We start from the raw sequence: 16375 nt of genomic DNA, 5'->3' as shown, positions 1-16375 counted from the left end.
TCACCATTTCTTCTCCTGCCCTTCCTCTCTTCCCTTCTGCTACAATTCTCACATCACTTCTCTATACAGCTCTAAGCATTTTCTTTTCTTTTTCCCTTTCCCCTCCCACTCACATTTTTCCTTCTTTCATTTCCTTAATCCCATCCAACTCTTTTGGAGGTTTTTCTCTACAGAATTGTTTTATCCTTCCCCCTATGAAGCTACCTGTTTTGTATAACACAGGAAGATTTAGGTTGGAATAGACCTCAGCAGGTCAACGTAGGTCTAACTAATTTTAGATAAGGTATCAAAAAGGAAGAAAAACAACTGTTAGATGCTTAGAAATAATTTTAAGAGGAGCTTTCAGGGCCAAAAGGTAATAAATCAAATATAAAATGTTCCCTTTTAGGAAATAGATGAATCCCTATATTAACAAACATGTATTTAAGGAATTTGGTGCATTAATTTATGCATATATTGCAGATAGAAAAATCATAACAATTTCATCACACTAGAAGTGTAAAAGTAGTGAAAAAGTATTTGGAATCCACTTAACAGAATGAAAGGTTCTTGTAGAAATGACACTGATGAGCCCCTGTACCTAAGAATAATTATTTCCAAACTGTATCTCCCTACTTATTATGCCTGGCCACATAATTAACTGCTACCTAGAGTAAAATTATTCAGATGGATTATTTGCAACTTTATGAAGCATCAGCTAAGCTTCAGCCAACATACTGGAATGATCTGCAATTGGAGACTCTAAAGTGTATTAAATGATAAAATAAAATATGCATTTTCAGGCAACACATTTTAGACAAATTAAAAACACAGATGAATCCTAAAGTATTTAGAAACATAATTCCTCATTGAATGCCTTATTTTTCACTAATTCCAACATGAAACAAACTTTATTTCAATTGTAAAGGTTTTGAACAGAAATTTTATACTTAGATAATGTTGTGGACTTGAGGCTAATCTGTAATTTCTGTTTTGTTGTTTCACAGAGCAATGAATCAGTAAGAAATATAATTATTTTTATTTCATTAACATTTTTTTTATCATTTAATACTTCAAATAATAGACTTTGAGCTAGTCTTACTAACCTCCTCGAGAAAAGCTATTGGATAGATTTACATCCAAATGTCCTGGCACTACCTGCTTAAACACAGTAGACATTCTTGAAGCCCTCGTTTCAGTGCCTAAAGTCAGCCAAAAAAAGAATAGAAGATTAAAAAACTAGAGCGTTAACCAGACTAACACTTATCATAACTGATAAAATGCCCCTTTTCACACAATAGAGCTAATTCTTGCCAATTTTGTACTTGAGATTTATTTTTTAAGACAAATGTGTACATTGGCAGCAGTATGGAGGTGTTAGATACAGCTAAGCAATCAACATATTTTATAATAAATGAAGCAAAGCATGCACACTTTGGGAATGGTGTTACTTTACATGAAAAGCCACTGTTTGGCAGTATTAGGCCAATTACAACTAAGACAAGACAGACACAATTTCAAGCTACACGGTCCTTTCTGACACCTTGGGTTTACCTTCACATAAACCTTATCAGGTTTCATCACAAAATAACTGAAATAAAACATGGATTAATTTCTTGGTGGTTCCACCTAGGCATAACTCAAACAGTGTATTTTGGAAGAGTTTTCACTGCGAGAAAAGCTCTATTGGGAAATTACATTAGAAACCCACTACGAGTATGCAACACATAAAAATGCCTACATGCCTTCCATTGCTGCTGCAGCTAAATAGTCTATCTGTTCACACAAAATCTGAGTTTGCAATCACATTACTGCTTCATTATATGAAATAGAGCAGTATTTTGTGTTCTTTTCAATTTGGCAGTCTCTTATTCAATATGCAGTTTACAATGCGCTTAATTTGCTGTAAAAGACTTTACTTTTTAGTTTTGCTTCTTCATATCATGTAATTGTTGTATTGTAAAAAAACAAACAAAAAAACTAACTGGAAAGTTTTGGCATCTTGACATTCTGGAGAACTTTATTTTATTTGTTCCAGAATTGTAATAAATGACTAATGCCTCAAGACTGACCATCATACTCAAGTGAATTCCACCAAAAACTATGACCCACAGGTGGATGATTGTTTACTGTCAGACTAATACCAAAAATATTTTGGGAAGGATTATAAACATCCTTTACATACAGAAAACACATTCACTGAAGCTAAGAGTGAACAGGCTATCTGGTAAGTCTAACAACAAAGAAACAACAGAATTCATATGGGACATTGAAATAACATCCTATCAGAGAAAACTCGTTCTTCAACTTAATCACAGAAAAGCACTACACAAACCAATTTTACCTGGAGACAGAGCAATTGTTGGGCTAACAGTTAGAGTATTACTGCCATTCATTTTGCAGTGGACGGATATCACATTCAGTAAGGCTTGTAGGTATTTTTCCTGTTCTATACTGCTTGAAGATTCTAAAGAAGCAGGAGCTAGAGGCACAAGAAGAATGGAATACATTAAAATACAAAGACAATTTAGAAATACACAGAATAGCAAAACAAAAGGCTTCTTCTGTAAAGCAGAGCATTGAAAATGTCATAGTTTGTCTCTCAAAGGTTCAGCTGTTCATCCCCTGGCTGCAGAGCAGGACTCAGCAATGTTCTCTTCTGCACAGAGCTGAACATCTGAAACCTCATGGTCACTACTTAAAATCCACCATTAGCCAGTGATGAAAACAAACAGTGAAAATAATGTAGCATTCCCTTCACTCTCCAAAGGAAAAATAACATTTCTAAGTTTGTGCTACTTGTCAGCAAATTTCAGCCTTTGAAAACAATGTGCAGACAACAACAGACAGAACTGTTTCTTTGACAAAAGTAAGTTGAAATCATACTCAAGAAGCTCTTCCTCATTCCGGAAAAGGAAGGTTACTTACCTGTACCTGGAGGTTCCTTGAGATGCAGTGCCCATTCACTGAAGTTCATGTGTACCAGACACTGGTGTTCATACACTCTGCTGTATTTAGAGACATCAGTGGACACAATCCACATGTCCTTCAGGTACCCTATCCCCAGAACCTGATGATTTCAATGGATTACAGAAGAGAGGAAGGAGGATGGACAGGGCATGCACACCTGGATTATACACCTTAAGAGATCTCCAATGTGGAAAAGTAACACTCCCGTTCCCCAGTGACAGTCCACCAGCAGGTAACTTCAGGAAGTGTCTTCCCACATGTTTGGGTAACTTGTAGGAGGGGGGAGATGCACTGTCGAGAGTACCACAATTCCTTCTCTGAAACCCCCTGAACAATCCTTTACAAGAATGTTGTTTCAGATGACCATAGATCTCAGAAACAGAATCATTCTCCAACTGTTACCAATGTTCCTTAATTTGCTGGAGACATGGAAAAGGACTACTTCAGAGAAAGAGAAGTGGCTCCAAAAGACTGGATGAAAGCAAAGCCAGAGAGGAAACAGAGAGTTTAAAAACAGAGGGCAGAGAAACAAAAAGCAAGATAAGAAGGTATGATGCCTTGAGAAAGTGCTGAAGTTAAGCAGACAGTTCACTTAAGACCATCTTAAAACTTAAGAAACCACTACAAAAACACAGAACCAAGGAAAAAAACCCTTGAAAATAAGAAAAATAAAAAACCTACATCCATTATGCCCAGATGCAAGGACTTTAAGGAAGGAAAGGAGATGAAGATCAGGTCTTGCGCCATACTACAATGACAAAAACAGTATCCATTATCAGTAAGTCAGGGTTTTTTTCAAATTACTAACAAAATTTTTGGAATTCTTGTTTATTGCAGCCAGCTCTGGACTTACTAAAGGACAAAAATTTCATAGCTGTTTAAACAGAATTTAGTAGCTTGACCACAAGAGCCAAGATTTAGAATAAGAGACAGAGTCAAAGAATTTGACTGAACACATTTTGACAAACAAACATGGTAACCTGTAAATTGTGTTCTCCTGTGATGATACACTCATACTCTATGCTGGAGACTAATAGACAGTAACCTAATTAGCTGGAGGTGGCAAAGGAAATTTCATGATAGCCCTGTTAAAATTACTGTCTGAATTGAAAGTACAATTAGGAAGTGATTAGATAATGTACATGCTGTTTCTGCCTGACCAAGTGGAAACAGCCTGAAGAGGAACATTATTTTCTCTTCAACTCCTAAGTCTGGAATGATCTCTGGGTCTCCTAGTCCTTGAAATAATGCCACAAAAAGTCAATTTAGGTCTAAACGATTTAATTAAATGAAAGGAAGTGAAATCTCTATATGAAAGGATGATGTCCATACCACTTGCACTTACAAAGTTTTCTTTTCTGAAGAGTGTTGTATGTGTTTTAGGAAAAAGATTCAGAAGACAAACAGTTTGACTTATATGAAAGTCTGTCATTGAACTAGGCACATATCAGAATTAAAGACTGAGAGCAAAAATGTCCTTGTGAAAGACTAGAGATGGAAAATTTGCCCTTCATCCTTACCACCAGTCATCCCATCACACAGGGCTTAACAGCAGTATAAAGAGGTGAAAGACTACAGGTGATTCAAAAGCATGAACCCCCTACTGCACAGGTTAACTGGGTTTTCTATAAAATGATTAATCTTTCAAGTGTTGTATCACGAAGGTCATTACAGCAAAATGGATTTAAGCATTTTCCATTTTCCAGGAAAGAAATGCATTGCTTAGCAGTGCACTAAGACTGTCTCTCTGCTAACGTGCTCTATTATGCCTGGTTGCAGGTTGCTCCTACTACAGTCAATAATCCAGCCTGCATCAAGATAACTATTCTCTCGGATAGTGCTACTACATACAAGAAACAGAAATGCTCTTCCTACAGGGCAGCTGACCAAGACATTGTAATTCAGGTGTAGAATGTTTAGAACAACATTAGAAATTTAGAATTACAATGCTCTGCAATGAAATTCCCAGAAAGGTCAAAGTGTATTTCAGAAACCAACTTTCATGTATCAAAGGAACTTTTCAAAAGACCTGTATACTCTCCATTCCATATTCAAACATCTGTTAATAATCCTTTTAAATACAATTCTGTTGCACACGTAGTTTAGTTCCAGACAGAAATTCAGTGCTGTGCATAATTTCTCTAAAAAGTATGTTCTGTTTTTCTTATATAACATATGGATCTCCAACTATGCTTTGAAAACTTAAGCTTAACACGGCACGTAACAGGAGATCACAAAAATGTTCATTGAATTCCAGCAGGTCCTCTTTGTTTCCGTGTATCAATCCATCCTAATAAAATCCATCCTAATAAAAATCTACTCCTATTAAATCTCTGCTTAGGAAGGTATGAATCTGTCAGCTTGAATTTAACTTCAGATTATCGTTGCCCTCTTAACTTGCATCCTAATGCATTTTTCAATATAAACTTTCCTTCATTGTGCACAACTCCTACTGAGGCAAATACATGCACCTGTGTATAACTACTTTTGTTCATCAGTTTTGTTTCACCAGGTTTCAACTTCATTTTGAATAAAATAATTATCCTATAAATATATTCAATTTTTCTTTGCAGTACATTCCTGAGGAGAGTCTCCATTTTTTTTCCACATTTGAAAACAAACTAACTCCAGAAGCGAGTATCTCTGTCAAATATACTTACTGTCAATCAGTTTACCTACTGCCTAATATTCTGCTGGAAATGTGGCAATGGCAATATAAAAGACCATAAAAAAATTTAAAAAGAAACCACCTACAAAAGCAATAAGATCACACACAGGAAACACATTTTATTGGGCCAGGCTTTGAAAATCTTGTTTGGGAAGGCTCTCTTACTCCCATGCACATAGAAATGATAGCTACTAGAGAAAACATGGAGGTGTTTTTATTTATACCATTTCAAGACTATTCTTGCACATTTTTTTCAATTTATTCTATCTGTACCAGGTTAAAGATGCCTAGTCAGTATTTCAGCTAAGATAAATGGTATTAAATCAGTGTAAGATTAACATTTGACTTGCCATGCTTAAGATTCACACCATAAGCCTGTGGAAGAACTGGTGTAGCCATTAGCTTTGTGCTGCCACATTTCATTAATCCTTTCAACAAAAATGCCATATATAAATTTAAATTCATTACCTTGCTCACCTCTCCAACTAAAAAATGCCCCCACAAAACATGGCAGAGGTACACTGAATCAATGCTATAGCAATGAATATTCAGCAGATAATTAGTGATTCACAAATTACTGTTAATAGCCAGTCCAGATGCTGTCTAACGTAACAAGCATTTTTCTAATAGCTCTGAAATCATGATATTTTAAAGGTGCATTTGATACAAATAAAAAACTTCATTATGTCTGACGTAAACTGCTCTTTACAAGTAAGAAAAATGTCGTTTTCATAAAGAAACTCTGTGAAGGAAAAATTCAGGAGGACTATGTAGAAAATATTTAAATAATGTAATCTTCAATCTACTTTTATGTGACTTGCATATAAGTGTACAGTATGGTTGTTATAGGTTTTGAAAAACTCTACAGAATAAACTTCAGTAAAGTCAGACCTTTTAATTATGCTTCAGTCAATACTGGAGTGAAACATAAACATTAACAGGACAGAGGAATTCCTTTGCTCCCTTAATGAGTTCCTGGACTCAAAAAAGAAAAATTATGGCCTAATCCTTGAATAATTTCTAAAAAAACTATTGGTTTGATTACAGAAAATACTGACTCTCCTTCTTGGGATGAAATTAACTCTGAAAAAATTATCAGCATATGACATGGAAATCCAGGCAGTCATAATAAGCATCCTAAACACTGCCTGTGAATAATGAAACTCAAATAATGCTCTTTCCAAAATTAATGCTGCCCTAATATTATGTTCTGAAAAACTAACTATTCTGATAAATCTTGTGTTGGTCCAGTCTTGATCACACAAAGGAAGAGATTTACTTAATGCAAAGACTCCAACTAGAACCTTTCAAGTCTGTGTTTTACAAAAGAAAGACACTAAACTGGTATTACAATGAAAAATATGAGAAAAATCAAATAGACAATGATATCTATAACATTTTATGTAGTCCTCTATTAAAAGGGACATCATACACTCGTTACATAAACCATGTAATGGAAAAAGTTAATTTAAGGGAAACAGGAGAAGTTTGCATTGTACTTAAGAGATATCAGATTTTACTGAAGACTTTTGGTATGTCTGTAATCTCTGTCCAAATTATTCACTGACATTTTTGAACCACTTTCATACCATTCAGGATCTGCTTCTTGACACACAGTAATTAATAATATCAGATAACCACTCATATCCTGAGACTTCTGATTCAATTGAATCGCTGATTTCCTCCAGAAAAGTAAGTATTTCCATGTAAAAGTCCTTGTAGAGAAAGCCTAGCTGCATCAACTCACCTGTAGGATGTGTGTTTTGTGATTTGAAGAGGCCCACAACACTTTTTCCATGAAAGCCCCCAGACCTTAGCAGAAGAGTGCTGTTTTTAGTGTTCTTCCAACAGACCACGGGCAGGCGGTTGTGTCGGTAACAGCGAGCCACTCTCTGCAGGCTGCTGTCCTGGACACACTGGGGGACCACCAGCAGCCCAGGGTAACTGCAGGGACAAGAAGGAGGGAAAAAAAATTGAACAACAATTAAAACTGCTCAACGATGAAAAAAACAACCAAAAACACCAACACAAAATTACAAGCTGAAAATACATCTTAATGAAAAGACACCTTACCTGTTGGAATGATTTTTATTTACTAAGTAATTTTTAGTTCAATCCCAGTAAATACCTCAGTTTGTAAAGAAAACTGCATTTTAAATAGAACTTGAATTATGAACAAATTGCAAGACTATCACTATTAGTCACTTTCCATTTAAGGTTACATTTTATTTGGCAGTATTTTTTTTCTTAGTGTATCTCTTATCTGCCACTGTAATGAAGCCGTATTTTTAAGCATGACAGAAAACAGAATTCTGAGGCATGCAAATGATGCAGTAGTTTTGTTTTGACACTTGTATATGAAATATGAGAATTGAAAGGAAAGAATGTTAGATTGCCTAAAGTATCACAATGAAAACAATAGTTTTTGGTTTATGGCAAAATACATTTAAATTTTACAGTCAGATTCCTTGGAACACTGCTTGAAACTGTTTGTGTACTTTTAAAAACACTACAATACAGGGAGAGATTAGGAAATTCACTGATGTAATGCCTTTAAAGGTGGAAATCCCAGCAAGACTGTAGTTGTGTTCACGTTTGTGAAAGAAGGATTCAAGGAATATGAAATATTATTTTCTACCTCCTCAAAAAAAAAATCAACTTAAGTGCCAATTTCATATGTTAAGAAGAAGCTGAGACACAGGGAACAGTTACTGCTTATTAAACAGCTTTGTTTCTCTATAATATACACTGTTCCTGTAAATACAATTCTTTAATATTTGCTGAACTGCAGTCAGACAAAATAAACGTACGTGACATTTACAGTCAAACTTCTTAAAATGCAGTAACCAAACTAATATAGTAGTAGATTAGTATTTATATCCTGAGATTTTTAATCTGCTCGGATATTAATTACCTTTTAAAAAAGCGCCCTCTAGAATATTAAAACCCAGTGGTTTTAGGGGAGGAAAGAGTTGTCTGCATAATGTTCAATGTGTAATGAAAATGCAGAGATTTAATGCTTTCATCTGCGTTGTACTCAGTGGTGATTAAACAAAAACAAGAAAGGATCTAGTATTTTTCTTCTGCGTCCTTCTTCCACGAAGAATTGGTGATTCCATTGTCCATAATGAAAGTAATGACTAGTCAAAACTGGCTTTAGAGAATGCAAATGTCTTTTGATATGACTCATGCAGATATGCTTTTGTATTAAAAAGAATGTTTGTGGGCCATGGTAGTAAACTACATCAGCTTTCACAACAAAAAGAGGAGTTAGTGACATTCATGTGCTAAAACAGAGTATGTGACTTTCAGTACATGACAAACTTTGAAAGTAGATACTTTCATGAATTTAATTTAACATGTATTTTTTAATTTGAAGAAAATATTTATTTATAATTCTTTCTGAGGCTTGCTTTTTTGTTTAGGAACAGAAGAGACTTTAAATGCAAATATATTTATGCAAATATACATATACGTGCCTCTACTTTCAATTCCTTAACTGTGTTGGTAAACTCACCTCCTGCAAAGTGAATACATCCTGTTCAGTGCAGTTATTCGTAAGTATTCTGTTTTTGAGCGAGAAGAGTTACTGCTGATGGTCCCCAGTCCCAAACGCTGGTAGTCTCTGAAACAGGCCTTTTCTACTAATTGTTCCATTGTTGATTTTTCTGATGCTTTCAGGGTCCCTCCTGTGTGCATTTCGCTGTCGTCTGAAACTAAAGTCAAAAATCTTTAGGAGTTTGCGACTGGGGAGGTCAGCAGGTACACAAAAAACAGTGTTACTTTCTTCTAAACAATATATTATTCTGTCTTTCAGTGACAAGTGGCAAGAACTAAGACACACAAATCACAGTTTATAAAATTCATAATAAAATAGTATCTTAGGAAACCTGACTATATTGCACAGTTACCTCCAGCACTTGTGGCTGGCATGGCTGACATCTCTCTTGCTAAAATCTTGGGAAAAGTCACCTCACATATTCATTTGAACCAAAGACAGATAATATTTTTTTGCAAATTTACAAATTCTTTACGAATTCTTTACAAATTCATTACACATTCAAGATAAAAATGGACCACACAATTCTGTTATTTTTAAACTATCTTCAAAAGAGGTATGATCTCTTAAAGGCTTGGTTCAACTTAAAAAATGTTTCAGTGTTCTAATTTCACAACAGATGACTGTTGGTTTCTTAATGTCTCTGTTTCAGTGTCAAACAGCAGCTTTCTTCAGCCGTTGCACATCATCTGCACTTCTCAAAGCAGAAAAACCTTCAACTATGAGAGATAAAAAACTATGTCACAAGTTCAAACTACTCTGAAATTCAAGTCAAGCAAGGTCTTCGTACAAAACCTGCCACCTGCCTGTTAGTGACACTTCTCAGCTATTTCCAAATGCTTCTGAAAGCAGATTTACTGCTCACAGCACGTATCAGTTACTTGCTACCACCTCAAGCATTGAAATATGTGTGTATGAGAAGTATTTCTTCAAGAATGATGCCCTGGAAAGTACATAAGGATTTAAATTTAAAACAATACTTTACAACACTGGAAATTAAAATTATTAAAAAAATAAAATTATGATATAATTAAAATTTTACTGGCAGTAGACAACATTCAGAATTTACAGTAGTACCTATACAATCTTTTTTTCTGTGCATCTTAGCATAAAAGCTGAATGAGCCATTTTTTTTGCCCTTTCAGCTCATCAAGCAAAATCAAAAATTCTCTATTTGATCTGAATAACAGAGTTTAATACTGTGGATATCTCCTCTTTTTCCTGTGTTTTCATATTTGTCATGGTAAGAAAGAAGTTATACAACATTTAAAGTATAAAGTGTACTAATGAGAAACAAAATTAAATCAGTTTTAGAAATAATTTTATTTTTTGTCATACAGAAACTTGGTATTTAACAGATTTCAATGGAAAACCATAACTGACTCAGGTAAGATGAGGTTGCATTTTTTAAAATACTTTTTTCTAAATGTACTTTTCTCTCATGAAAGGAGGTATACTGGTGATCAGCATTTGCAAAACACTTTCCTGTGCATAAAAAGCTAGAGATAAGAGCTCATATCAATGTTCTTAACCTGGAGAGACAACACAATATCTTCAACTTGATTTATTTGATTTTGAAAAGACGAGGGATAAACCCTCTATTTTACTGTTCTTGAGATGTGACTATTTGCAAAAGCAGGTTTTGCAGTCTCTTGTTTTATTGAACACACCAGTATGATCACCTATAGGAAACAGAATTTATTAGTGATTTAGAGATTATAAACTCTGAAAATAAAATGATGAGGAGGAATTGGAGGGAAGTTAGGTGTTCACTGGCAACAAATAATAACTACAGTGTCCAGTTTTGGAAACCACATTGTAAGTTACATGTGGACTAGTTTAAGAAGTCTGAGAAAAGAGCATTGAAGATGATCATAAGCCTATCAAGACTAATAAACAAAGAACTGAAAAAAAGAACTGTGGATATTTAATATCCAGAAAAGAACAGAGAAACATTACAATAGGCTATAAATACACTAAACTGCAATTAGAATGAAGGAATTCATCTCTTCTATATGTATACAGAGGCAGAGTAAGAAACGAAGGCATTGAATTGCAGCAAGATGATGTTTAGTCCTGAATATCAGAAAGTTGCTTCTTTTTCTCCAGCATTAAGGATGGTTGTATGATCTGCCTAGAGTTGTGAAACCTTCGTCTTTGAAAGCTTCTAAGAAAAAGTTAGGTAAACACCTACAAGGAACAGTTGATGTATGTTGATCTTGCCCTGGGGAAGAGAGATGGACTAGTTGACCTCTTGAAGTTCCTTCCAACCCCATCTTTAACATTTCTTTTTTAAGACAATGCATCACCTGTTGCAGATAGTTCCTGTTTGACTCAATGTTGGTAAAGCTGCATAGTTTCCCATACTTCAGTTTTTGAGACTTGCAAACAAGTCAAAAACAAAGTCAAAAATACAGCAGTCAAAATAAAAGAAATTGCAGTGATTACTTCCTATGGCTATTTGTACTCTGTCTGAAGCAAAGAGCCACCACTGTTGTCAGCTGACTATACCTGATGTGCTAGTGCTGCATGGAGAGAAAAGCAAACTGTTAGCCCTTGGTCATCTTACACATTCCCAGCCAAAACATCTGTAGAACAGCAGGCCTGAAGACTCACCATAACTTATATTTTATATTTTTGTTAGGGGAGGAAAAAAGTGACTATTCACCAATGTTTATATAACACCTGGGTTCATGGAAGAACACAGTTGTTTTGTGTATCAGCAATGCAAAACCTTAAAATTTCTTCATCATCAAGGGCAGTATGTCTACACGGGTATGACTGTGCTTTGTGTCTCTGGGTGAAGGACACAAAATCACCCCCAAATCACCCAAGTACAGCCTGCAGAATTGCTTCTGATCCAAAGAATCTGCAACATCAGAATACGTGCTAACTCAGCCCTCAAGGAAAATGCTGGAAATTCGATTAAGAAAGTAATTTTTCAGCACTGTAAAGACATTCTGTATTTTCTAAATCTTATTTTTCTCACCACTTTATCTGGAATGAAAGAAGAGAATCAATATTTGTCAGCTCAACTGCAATGGCTTTCTTCCATTTTGGAGAGATCAGAGACAGTGCTTTAGTCCTGCTTTGGACAACTTTCACACATCTGCTCATAAGTCACATAAGTTGCCTTGCTCAATGACCAAATATTCAAAAAGAAAATTTGGCTTGTTTGATGTTTTGAAGAAATTATCAGTGTTTGACAAACACTTAATTATCTGAGATGCTTATGTTTTTTTAAAAAGAAAGAATGGTATGACAAAACACCACCTGTTTATGTACAGGAGAATCTGGTTCCCTCTAGTGGTTTATTATAAATTAGCAGTGGTCCATCCAGATAAGGATATATTGACAGCAGCACATGGAAAGAATAGAACATTTTTGGAGAAACTCAAACTCCACACCATCACACAAACAGGACAAAGTGCCCAAATCCCCTTCTACCTTCTGCCCCAAATCCTTCCACTCAAAATTTTGGAAAGTGATATATTCAGTAGTAATGACTTCTGCTGCTTTCAGAAATCATTTGTCAGTTCCACATCCACAAAAGCCTCCAATAATGTTTGCTCATTCTTGTATCTCACCAGTTACTGCTTTCTCATTGTAGAGTAATTGCAGATACTTAAAGATAAATGGAGGCTACAGCATGCTTCTCTGCTGTTTCATCTATGCTAGTATGATGTAAAAAAATGATATAAAAGATACTATATTTAAATAGTTTGATAATAAAAAATAATCTCATACTTCACCATACCACTGAATTAAGTCAACTTCCTCTTCTGCCTCGTCATGGCAAAAGAAAACGCTCACTAAATGTACAGATTTGAAACCCTTCTCTTTCCTGTCTAGGAAGACTCTTCGATTTCATTTTGAAAACATTTCTTATTCAACAGACTGGAAAGGAAGTATAATAGGGTAGACTTATTAACCAACATGGAAAAAAATATTTTACTATTACCAGAGATATCATCATCTTCATTCCAGCCCGGGCGATTCCCTCTTTCTTCCACGATTGTGCCTGTCTTCTTCTTTAATAAGTACTGGCGTCCAATTGTCATCTTCCCGGCGCGCTTTGCTCCTTTCACAATGCTTTTTGAGAAGGTACTATAAATTCAAAGCAAGAAGAATATTTAGAAAGATGCATATGATTCTCCCTAATAGCATTTACAGATTTCTACGATGAACACAAATAAAATGTATTTGATAAGTTTTCACTTAATACGAAGTCAACAATTATAAACTTCAGAAAAATTACTTCCCATATTAATTTTTAAACACAAATTTTATTACTTTGAGATAAATTTGTGTCTATAATGTCTAATGGCAATGAATAAGGAGATATCATCTTTCTTTAGGTATTTTTATTTTGCTAGCAATGTGATAAATCTAGAAAGTTGACAAAGTAAAGGCAGGAAAGACAGAAATTACCTTAAACTTTTAGGATTTCATGACAACCATGGGATTCTACTTTTCTGTGTCAACAATGCAATAATCAACAGAGAATCACAGGAGCTATCACTCTGGAATAGACTAATGATGCTGCTGGTCCAGTAAAATTAATGTATAATATAAAACTTAAAAGTAGACCTAAAGCTCAAACTCTAAATTAAAAACCACTAAAGCAAATGCACAGGGTAAAATTAATTCTAATCCAGATTAGGTTGTTAACCTATAATACACTATGAATCTTGTTTCCATGTCAGCACAGGTTGCACAGCTCAAGATGCTACTTATATTTTCAAAATATAAGTGTGTTTCAAAATGTAATAAGGTGCCTGTCCAAACCTACTGCATCAAGAAATTTAGATAAATAATATAATTTCCATATCAAGTAAACATCCGTATCATACTAATCTACCTCTTGTTCAGGAAATATAAAGAGATGCAGAATAGCAATCACTTATTTTGACATTTCTGAAAAGTGATCTACATTTGTGCAAAGCCCTCAGACTGTTCAATGTGTTTGACTAATATGAAACAAGAACATCAGCAATAAAAGAAGAAGAAAGTCTATACCGGAATGAAGTGTTCTTTTCTTTCTGTTTTGGTAAAATTATCTGTGGTGCTGTTTGCCCAGCTGCGAATGCAAAAGTGCTGAAGATGGACTGGGGGTAACGGAACTTCATTAACTGCTTCTTAAATATTTCCACCACTTCGGGACTTACTTCTTCATCAAATGCTACTTTAATTAACTGCATATTAAAGACATGACATGTTAGAAACTGAAAAAAAAAAATAAATTACAGAATTACGGAAATTAAAAGATTCTAAAATTCATTAGCAAAATTTTCATACTTATGCAGTATTATGCCTATCAGAAAACACAAATATATTTACATACACCTTATTTATTTTGAGGGATATTACAAATTTTAATAATTTTTTATTTACATTTTAAGTTTATGCCCTAATACTAAGGTATTTTCACTAAGAAGCATCTGGAATTCTCATAATATCAAACAAAATATTTTGGTAAATCCACGTAGTAGTGTTGGCACTAAGATGTCTGCAACAGTTCAAATACTGGTCACATGGGACAGCTTAGCTTGGAAATATTCTCCCAGCTCTGCCCCTATACTGGGAACTAAGGTTGGTAATGCACTTCAAAGACTCTCACCAAGGCAATGATTTCAGCATTCATATGTCATAACAATTATATTTCTATTACTTAGACAGTCCAATTTTTCCCTCACCTTGCAAACTATAGAAAACTGCTCATAACAAAAATGTGATCATGAAATCTGGTCCTTAAAAAGGAAATAGCCTTGTGTTATTCAATGCTGATCCCTCCACTTGACTAAAAACACTTTTTTGAAAAGTTTGGGGAGAAAAGGAAATCCCATCCAATCATCCTCATCCAAAAGGAAGACAGTCAACAATTCAGGGAAAAAGAAAAAGAGACAGAAAGTACGGAATCCATAAAAAGGCCCAAAAGAACTTCAAGAATGTGGAAAAAGCAAACAAAGAAATATCCTAGAGCTTCACTTTCGAGTGCATACCTAGACCCCTTTTGAATGTCTTCTGCTTGCCATCTAAAAGGTGGATTTCATCCTTGCTTTTCTAATTCTACTTGTTTTGTAAATACTTTCCAAATGACTAATAACTTTGTTGTTCTAGGACCTCCTTGAAAGGAGCTCTTCACTCTTTCGGGGTAATGCTGATCTGAAGTTTTAAAGAGATTAAATAGCATAACTGTGCACAAAACCATCTGAAAAATCATTAGTAATAAACAAAGAGGAGGGGCTATTTCATACTGCACTGAACTCTGGCTGTTACATAGGGAGTGGAGAGTAAACTGTTTGCTGATTGTTTTTGTTCTCCTAACCTAATACAAAACTATGCTAAACAAAAGCAAAGATGATGTTTGACCTGAATCCAGCACTAAAAACACTGTGTCTGTATTTATCACATCGTTGAAGCATGCTAACTATTCTGGTAAAAAGATTCATGGAAAATAAGAGTCCTCTCACAAGTCCACAAGAACAACCCTTTTTTGCTTATTTTACTCACTTGTATTCCTAATCTTATGCTCTTGAAGAGGATATTGAAGGATGATTAGCTAAATAATGTCGGTTACTGTAAGGAATTAGTAAAATGCTGATGATCTAGGTTGTTATATTTTCAAATGTTAAGAGTTATTGTTCTCAATGAAAATATACTTCTGCAGTCAGTCAACCCAGCAAAGTATTTCATATCTTAAGTACTTCATTCTACTTTCAGTCCATGATATAAAATTCTTTGCTTTCAACTTTCAATCTCTTATGGTTTGACCACAGCTAATATCACTATCAAAGGGAAGAATTCAGGGAAGACTTCAGGATTCCTGATTCTTAGAAGTCCATCTCTGTCAATTGCCCTGCAGTACATGCTTCTGTTGAACACACCAAGGGGGATCCTACAGATGGAAAAATTCCAGGATCTGTGCCAGTCATGTAGAGACTCACTGGTTCTGGCCAATGGTGGCTACTCTGAAGATTCCTGGAAGTGCAGCTTCCATGTGCAGTATACCATGACTTTCTGCCATGGATTTTAACAGAAAGCTGGTAAAGTGTCAAGTGTTGATAAGAAAGCAATATTTATAGCTTTTCCATATTCATTCCATGTAGCTGGAAGAGAGAGAATGCATGTTTCCATTGGTCTGCCTAGGCCTCTACTTACATGAAGATATTTTGGATCCAAAGCAGCCCCTTACTGGA

At 35.0% G+C, this 16375-nt stretch overlaps 1 protein-coding gene across 6 annotated transcripts in view; it reads right to left on the bottom strand.

Annotated features, from left to right (window-relative positions):
• SBF2 (SET binding factor 2) overlaps positions 1 to 16375 on the bottom strand; it is a 254951-nt gene that overhangs the window by 33390 nt on the left and 205186 nt on the right. For 4 of the 6 annotated variants that reach the window (XM_064657336.1, XM_064657335.1, XM_064657337.1 and 1 more), the window contains exons 24-29: positions 14196 to 14371; positions 13138 to 13283; positions 9135 to 9333; positions 7365 to 7561; positions 2324 to 2461; positions 1086 to 1181 (exon numbers count right to left, since the gene is read on the bottom strand). In XM_064657336.1, the coding sequence (XP_064513406.1) occupies positions 1086 to 1181; positions 2324 to 2461; positions 7365 to 7561; positions 9135 to 9333; positions 13138 to 13283; positions 14196 to 14371 (952 nt within the window). The remainder of the gene's footprint in view (positions 1 to 1085; positions 1182 to 2323; positions 2462 to 7364; positions 7562 to 9134; positions 9334 to 13137; positions 13284 to 14195; positions 14372 to 16375) is intronic. The other 2 variants (XM_064657340.1, XM_064657341.1) reach the window with 1 other exon arrangement.

Source organism: Pseudopipra pipra, chromosome 6 (assembly GCF_036250125.1).
Source record: "Pseudopipra pipra isolate bDixPip1 chromosome 6, bDixPip1.hap1, whole genome shotgun sequence".
In the NCBI taxonomy this organism is placed as follows: domain Eukaryota; kingdom Metazoa; phylum Chordata; class Aves; order Passeriformes; family Pipridae; genus Pseudopipra; species Pseudopipra pipra.
This window is presented reverse-complemented; position numbering and strand designations above follow the sequence as displayed.